This window comes from Orbicella faveolata, unplaced genomic scaffold (assembly GCF_042242905.1).
Source record: "Orbicella faveolata isolate gen_17 unplaced genomic scaffold, um_ofav_v1 contig_13, whole genome shotgun sequence".
Lineage (NCBI taxonomy): Eukaryota > Metazoa > Cnidaria > Anthozoa > Scleractinia > Merulinidae > Orbicella > Orbicella faveolata.
In genome coordinates this window covers 19,184,090-19,192,500 of record NW_028301540.1, presented here as the reverse complement: position 1 = coordinate 19,192,500, position 8,411 = coordinate 19,184,090, and the positions used below count along the sequence as shown (strand labels likewise).

The following is an 8,411-nucleotide window of genomic DNA, read 5'->3' as shown; positions in this document are numbered from 1 at the left end:
TCCGCCGCACAAACCCCTATCCTGTCCAGTAACAGTCCTGTGCAACGATATACAAATTGTGATGAAAAAGCTGCAGTATGCTGTGTATCGCGGCGAGGTGTACAAACTGGCGGCCAAATCGCAGTTCACGTTCCAGTATCTGTGTACCATGAAAACGTTCCTCCACAGCCTAATGGGAAACGAAGCGTTCAAAGACCGTCTGGTCCAGCATATTCAACGTGTTCTGCCCATACTAAGCGAGCCAGAAAGCTCTTTCATACGCCAAATTAAGATTGACAGAGACCTGATCGAAGTACAAGACGGGTGGTTTTGGAGCTTTTCCTCTGGGTCGTTCGTCCAAGGGATTATCTCAGAATCTCAGGTGAGAAGAATACACTGGACTGTTTTAACATTTAAATAAGAAGATACAATCAAATTTTCAAACCCAATCTTTACGATCTGTAGCACTGTCTGATGTGCTTTTGTTTTGGCTCTTTTCAACAGAAGGGTCTCACAACTCCACGCGCGTTTGTGGACTACGACCGACTCAAGGACCCGGAGCCAAGATATTTTGAGGCAATCCTAAGGAACAGCCTAACAGAAGATGAAATTCGGCAGTTTTGTGCAGATTTCCTGGCGTTGTTCCGTCCCAAAGAACACAAACAGCCTGTGCTGTGTGCTATTGGCTCAGCTGACAGCGGAAAGACCAGCCTCTTCTCACCTGTTTTTCAGATCATTCCCCTAAGCCGAATTGCTCGCGTCACGAAGCAAAAGAGTTTCAACAAGGCTATGATCGACAACCTGACAGAGGTTATCTTCCTAGACGAGGCATATGCCACCCTGCTCGACATAGATGACTGGAAAATCATATGTCAAGGGGGCTTCACGTCGCACGATGCGAAGTGGAAAAAGGCTCAAGGTTTCCATTGCACTGCGACCATGTACATAACTTGCCAGGTGGAAATGGATTTTGGTGCAGCTCACAATCAAGCTATGGACAAACGCCTGCGCAAGTACCACTCCAAGAGTCTTCCTCGTGTCGAACCTGAAGCAAACAAGTGGCTGAGGAAACATGCTATGGATTGCATTGTGTGGGCGCACAATATCGTAGGAGACAGCCCGAGCAGTCAGGCCAGTACAATGCCCACTGTGCACGAAAGTGGTATGCCCGAGGAGGAGTTGCGCAACATTTTGAGCGTTTCTTTAATAGACGAAGAAGTCGACGAAACCGCCCAGGGCGATTGTAGACGAGAACAGAGTTGCGGCCTTCTGACAGAACCGCAATCCCGAGAAGAAAGCTCTGAAGAGGACGCCATTGAAGATGTCGGCGATTCCGATGAAGACGAGACCCTGACGACCTTGAAAGCTAGGCTGGCACAATGCTCACCTGGCTCTCTACGTCACCGCCAACTGAGCCACATGTTAGAAAGTCATCTCGCTGAAAAGGAAAGGCTGAAAAGGGTTGAAGAAAGGTGCTATAAGAAGAGGCAACACTTCTTACAAACGAGGGGAGTGTCGGTGGAGCACGTGTCGTTGCTCCCGCACGACCATAACGAGCCGCTGCCCACACCGATTCGAAGGGACCTCGCTGCCTTTCAAGAAGATCAGGAACAGGAAAGGATCAGAACAGCATTTGGGAAGCCGTGACTTTTAGCTATGGAGAAGGAAATGGCTGAGCAAAGCGAAAGAATGGAAGATCCAAGAGACGAAGAAGAACGAAGAGTGATGCAAAGTCTCCTGGAAATCAATTGCGAAAAACTGCGCTGTTATCACGAGCGTCATGGAACGCTGAAACTACCGGCTGCCCTGGCAGAACGCAAGAGGCTCTGCCTTAGCAACGAGCTGGTAGACCGTTCTTGCGTGAATTTCATACGAGACCTGTTCTCTCCGCTGCCAGTGAGAGTCTTCCCACCCAGCCAGTGTCCAGCAAATCTGCCTGCCAGAAGCAGGAGCTCCGACGAAGACGACGAAGAATGTTGGTCGGCGGCACCAAAGACACCAATGTACATTCCGAATGACGACGTGGAAGCTATCTGTCCACCGTCCCCAGGCACTGCTCGAGCTCACAACCCTGTAGCAGCTACGTCAGTGAAGAGGCCGCACTTTCAAAGCCAGGCGCATCCATCCAAGAAGCAAATGACCCTGACTCGTTTTATGCAGACTAGTACGCAACCGTAGATTGGTAGTTTCATGGGCTTGTAATAAGACAGCTTGCGTGCGACTTATTCTTTCTATGTTCATATTTGCACATGTATTAGTGTGTGCATTGTTAAGGAATACCACGTTGCACTTATGCTACGTTTGACTATTTTGCACACGATGTGAATTAAAGGAAAAATATTATGGCTATTAGTTACATTAAGAGATTATAGTTCTTGAAAGCACTGTGAACTAGACAGTCGTTATGCTACAGTGATATTGACAGTGGCGATAGGCCAGTTCCAAAAGAATATAACATGTTTGTTGAGTTTGCTGTCATCTGGAGACAGGAAGATGCATTTACAATAAAGCAATTGATTTTTGTCTGTTTTGTGTACAACAAACTCTGCTTACACCCATCAGCTTTGCATTGAAAGTCAGTGTCCACACTTTTCCAGTCTCTTTATCAAACTAGCGACATTTTCATTCCGGCCCTTTTCTTTAGAGAGTCCGCCGTTCTTCCCTCTTGAAATGCGAAATCGGAATCTCTCAAAATAGCTGTCCACTGTCCAAACCCGTGCTTAGTTATCCCTTCCTTCAGAAAATCATCCTCTTCTTTCGTGAATTTTAAAACATGACGAGTTTTCCTCTGAAGGTGCAAGTTTCTCTTAGGCAGGGTATCCTTTATGGGGGTCGAGCTGTTTTTATTCTGAGCTGTCTCAACTGAAGGCCCGGAGCTGGACGTTGAACCGCCAAGTCTTGCGTGTACGTCATTGTCTACCTCGGAACCCTTGGTACCTTGAAGTTTTTGAAGACACTCGTGACCCTTCAGGGCAACTTCTCGCGATCGTTGCTTTTGATAGTGAACTTTAGCAACCGCAGAACTGTTTCTGGTCCTCAGACAAAAACCTTTGCTCTTCGCTAGTGAGCTGATTGAGGCTTTGCATTTCGACGATTTGGCGATAACGTGTGGGATGAATGTATTTTCCAATTGCATCAAAAACCAGTTTGCTCATAGTTTCGCCCAGTTTGCCATGCTGACCTCCATTTCTGGTGACGAGAACGAAATCACACTGGGGCTTAAGCAATGGTCTAACGTTCGAGATGTAGCCGTTAAGAACGTGCATGTTTGCGTCGGTCAGAATCAAAGAATCGAAGCCATATTTTCCAGCCGTCTTGAACGTTTTCTGATTGATAAATCCACCATTTTCCTTAGCTGTGGCAATCATGTCCACCGTCAAATATTGGTACGTCATGGGCCGCGATCCCTTCACCTTGATGAACAGATACATGGCTACAAATTTTGTGGCAAATGTTAGGCCTGAGGGGTTCACTTGGGCTGGACTGGTTTTGCACATTTTCACGGTATTTTCGTAACGCGGCAGATGAAATTTCACCACCTCCAACAACTCCTCCATTGTTGCCCAGTGCCCTCTTGCTTCCAGAGTCTCGATGTTTAAATCTTGTGTCCACTGCAATCTCATCATCTTTGCAACTGTTTTTCGGGCTCTCTTGAGGTACAACTCTGTCGTAGAGAACTTTCTTAGAACTGCTTCTGATGCGCCATGAAGTTTTCTGAAGTCAATCAATTCAGAAATAGCATCTATGTAGCCCAAACGCCCACCATGACCGAGCTTACATCCATCTTGTAAGTAGTCGATAAATTTAAACAACAGATTTGGAGAACACAAACTAAAGTCGACCACTTCAAACGTTAACTCCTCTTCATCTTCACAGCAAAATCTAAGAAACTTGAAGCACCTTGTCACTATCTGTTGAGCGGCACGATCTTTCTTACAACCGCCAGCACTTCCTGTCAACCATTTCGTGAATACTTCGCCAATGTTACATGATAATGGAAATGAAGAAAGTAACTTCACGTTGTGCTTTGTGGTCTCGTTTGTCTCATCTTCATTTCTTCCAATCGTCAGCGACTTTGTTACTTGTTTAGAATCGGGCCTTTCGTCAAAATAAAAGAACCAACTGTGTTTAGTGCTAACGTGTTTTCTACAGCCTCTCTGACTTTGAAATCCATCATGTTCACACTCTTGTATCAGGCAATGGTAAAAGCTGTCTGCTTCATCCTTTTCCAAGTGAAGCCGCTTTGGTTTGGGTGATGCTCCTTGGACATCTGACCAATTGACTTTGCACTTCTTGCTCATTTTTTCCCTTTAAACAACATGTGGCTAGCACAATCGCCTTTAAATCTTAGCCGAAACAAAAGGACGTTTCAACTTGCCAAAACATGCCCTTGCTTGCCCACACTCATTACTATTGTGTAAAATTCATGACAGTGAGATACAACCCAAACTTGCCCAGGCAGGTCTGTACACGCCTATTCAGTGACACAATACATAGTTAACGGATCGATAAATCGGAACAATAAAGTCCAAAACTTGTTCCTAATGACCAATTTCGGAACAATATATTCCATTCACAGATAGCAAAATCGGAATAACACGGTCTTTCTTTATTAATTTCGGAACAATGTGTTCCACGCACAAATAGGAACTCGGAACAAAACAGACCTAATTTATCAAGTTAGGAACAACGTGTTCCATGCACAAATAGGAACTCGGAACAATACAGACCCAATTTATCAAGTTAGGAACAATGTGTTTCATGCACAAATAGGAACTCGGAACAAAACAGACCCAATTTATCAAGTTAGGAACAATGTGTTTCATGCACAAATAGGAACTCGGAACAAAACAGTCCTAATTTATCAAGTTAGGAACAATGTGTTCCATGCACAAATAGGAACTCGGAACAAAACAGACCCAATTTATCAAGTTAGGAACAATGTGTTCCATGCACAAATAGGAACTCGGAACAAAACAGACCCAATTTATCAAGTTAGGAACAATGTGTTCCATGTACAAAAAGGAACTCGGAACAAAACAGTCCTAAATCACTCATTTGGGAACAATTTGTTCCACTTGCAGTTGACAACTCGGAACAAAATGTTCTTGTCTTACCTTACAGTGAACGCTATGTTCCTACTCTGTAAAAAGCTGGTCCTCTTAAGGTTAATAGGAACACAAAAATGAGGAACACTCGATCCCAGAGGAACGTTCCTTTACAAATATCGGAACAGCCGAAAAAACTTAAAATTTGTGAAAAATAAACCAACAAGTTCAGCTTTAAAGCTAAAAAAGCATCTATTAAACGTTTAGGTAAAATAGAACCAAGCTTCAAAATCTAGAGCACTTTGATGTTCTCGAAGGCAGTAAAATAAACCCTGTAAAAATTTTGGGAAATGTGGAGGAAGGAAGGAACAAACAAACAATCAACCAGATGGACAGAAAATGAAACAAATGCTTCTAATGAAAAAACTTTAAGGTACAAATATTTTCCAAGGAGTGATTTTGAGGTAGGGAACATTTTTGTAAAATAAAGATTATAAATGATATAAACCTTTTGAGATTTACAATTTATTCTGACCAATGAGCACTTCTTTCTATTTTGGGTATGGACAGGTGTTATACCAAAAATAACTACCAAGGACATAGCTAACAGGCAAACAGAGCAAATCGTGGAAAGTAAATCACTGGTAGCAAACAAATAAACAAACAAACTACACTGCCTTAGTAATGTTTTTTCTCTATACGGCCCTGACTACTAGACGCAAGGCATGTTTCTTACAGGAGGAGTCCCTAAACTATTTAACTTTTTGCGTAGAGCTTCAAGTTAATAATGCAGATCAAGTACTTTGGAGCCTGGAGTCTTGCCTGCAAAGATAGGCCAGCAAGGACAATAAAGACAATCAGAAGGCTTCTCTGAGCCAATATGTGAATGGAAAAGATGAATGAAAATATGTTTGCAGTTACATGTATAAGGTCCACAGAATGCTGTATTTGATTTTCACGGTTCTAGTAACTTCTCCATAAACAATGCAAAACATGACGGGAACTATGTCCCTGTAACACTCTATGGAATAATTTACAATTCATCTTGATTGAAACAAAATAAGAAAATCAAAATATCTTTTGTCAATTGGTAAATTTGGCTGAACAACTTATGTCAATAGAAAGAATGGTGGAGACTTTATCACATTAGGATAAGCAAAAGGCAGGCAACCAATCAAAACTCACTTTGACCCAAATTTCTGCAAAAACATTGCAAATAACATAACACACTTACCACATTGCTTAAAAACTGAGGGGGGCTGGTATCTATTATTGACGCCACAGCCACATGTTTATTTGACTGGAGTGAGCTGGTATTGAGAATCTTGTTTGTTCTCTGCCTGGGCATGTCATAATGCATACATGTACTGTTCTGGTGTGCTTATGCTTATGTTTCTTCTTGTGCTTATATATGCTTTTAAAAGCACTAGTGAAAAGCAGCCTTTAAGCAGTTGGTTACTCATTCTGTGGTCAATTAGTTTTGGATGGTTATGTATCACAATGGTGGTCAGCAGTAACAAACAAAAATCAGACAAAAACATTTCTGCATTATATGATGGTTACAGCACTTTTCAAAAACACTTTTAATCCTGTTTAAGTGAACATCTATTTGCTGTAGTGGATTTTTTTTTTCCACAGGTGCTGGTATCCTATCAGGCTACTGCAAAGTACATTTTGTATCCTGTGTTCAAATAGGATACCCCTAGCTAAGTGGTCCTGCTGTGTTTTCTGCAAGGAACCTGATCTTACGATGGAATTTATCCCGGCAGGATATCACGTATTTTTATTTTAATCAAAGCCAATTTCTAATTCCTAAAATTTAGAGGTAGGGTCATTCAGGTAGATCTTTGAGAAGGTCATTAAAACTACTACTTCCCAGGTTTCCCTCAAGCATTCGATCAGGTGTTACAGTAGGCTATTTATTTATGTTTGCATTATTTCTGTTTCACATATGATAGCTGAAGACTTGAGCAAATGGTAATTTGAGAAAGAAAGAAAGCCATCTTAGGACATTATACAAGAAAACAAGTTGGGCTCTTTCACTCCCTCAAAACAGTAGCAAGCCATCTAATAACACATAGTTTTAGTGTCAGTATTAATATGTACTTCCCTATGGGTATATTCAATCAAATAATTTAATATATACTGTGTTGCTAAGTTCTTTTCATTTGACATGTAACAACTAAAACGTAATATCCTGGCAGCCAGTAATCTTGCAGAGGGAAGGCATTTTTATCAGCCACAACCTTGCTAAGATTCCTGCCACGAATCTCATCAAGAATACTTCCCAGTGAGAGTTCCTGCAAGATTCCTGCTTCGAGTTGCATTCCCAGAGGCAAAATCATACCAAGATCCCCATCTGGAAACTTCACAGTCTCCTTCGAAGTCACATTAAGGTAGCTGAGCTGCCTCTGGCTACCAAGTAATCCCATTGCCCATGTTTGAAGCAAACTTCCCTTTGGGTGCACCAAAGTAGGTTTCCAATATGTACTATCCAACAGGAAAACACTTCTAAATGGACCTTTTCACCGATGTCACGCAATATCAACAATTTTTCACAACTTTTATATCGACAAAAACACCAATATATGTCATGATTGTCTTGATGAAGAGAAACAAATTCTTACGACAATCATGCTTTTCAAAGAATGACCAGGAAGATTAAAATGATAAGGAACAGTTACTTGTTGGTATTATACCTCTTACAGGTTTGCAGAAGATGTTCACAGTTTAAGTTATCTCCAACCCTTCTTTCTGTCTGACCAATTCATACAGATACACAAAGGTATAAAATACATGCGCAATTGAAACAATCAGGGAGTCTGGTTAAGCACTTCAGACTTGACATGTTCCCACACCCACTTGAACACATCCATGAAGTTGAAAAGGTAAATTAGTTCAATTTAATCAAATTGAAAAGGTAAATAAACTGTTGCGCTTGCTGATGCAGTACAACAGTTTCTTATGAAACATCCATTTTAGGATAAACTAAAGCAGTGCAACTCACCTCTGTTTCCATGGGTAGTTTTGTTGCTTCATGCTGTTTAACACTTGTCAGAAGTTCACTTATGCTTGCCATTGTAATGAGAAGAAATTGTGATTCATTGGCTAAGGAAAGAGAACTGTTTCCTCTGTCTCCTTGGTTCCATTGATTACGATGTGGAAAGAGATTAAATGATTGTACATGCAAAAATAACAAGACAAGCAAGACAAAGAGATTATTTCAGAAAGATTAATTATAGAATTCTGGGTTTCTAAGAGACCCAAAATCCAACCTACAGCAAAAGTGTTGGGAAGTTCGTAGTTCTTTCCTTCCCCTTAGTTCCCTATTTACCACTGATGACAGAGGGGGCAGGGGCAAAGGGAGGGGGTTCCTTGAACAGT

General features: G+C 41.7%; 1 protein-coding gene and 2 pseudogenes across 3 annotated transcripts in view; 1 reads left to right on the top strand and 2 right to left on the bottom strand.

The window, feature by feature from the left end:
* Positions 1-2,504, top strand: part of LOC149115465 (uncharacterized) — a 4,769-nt pseudogene extending 2,265 nt beyond the window's left edge. The window contains exons 3-4 of the transcript XR_016205823.1: positions 1-361; positions 484-2,504. The exon at positions 1-361 is cut by the window's left edge and continues 210 nt beyond it. The product of XR_016205823.1 is annotated as an uncharacterized LOC149115465 (transcript). The remainder of the gene's footprint in view (positions 362-483) is intronic.
* Positions 1-8,411, bottom strand: part of LOC110050841 (molybdenum cofactor sulfurase-like) — a 111,519-nt gene that overhangs the window by 28,773 nt on the left and 74,335 nt on the right. For both annotated transcript variants that reach the window (XR_016206054.1, XM_089284951.1), the window contains exon 8: positions 8,035-8,165. Coding sequence is in view for 1 of the 2 variants with exons in the window: in XM_089284951.1 (XP_089141077.1) it covers positions 8,035-8,165 (131 nt within the window). In the remaining variant the exon portion in view is untranslated. The remainder of the gene's footprint in view (positions 1-8,034; positions 8,166-8,411) is intronic.
* LOC149115464 (uncharacterized) lies at positions 2,402-4,650 on the bottom strand (annotated as a pseudogene).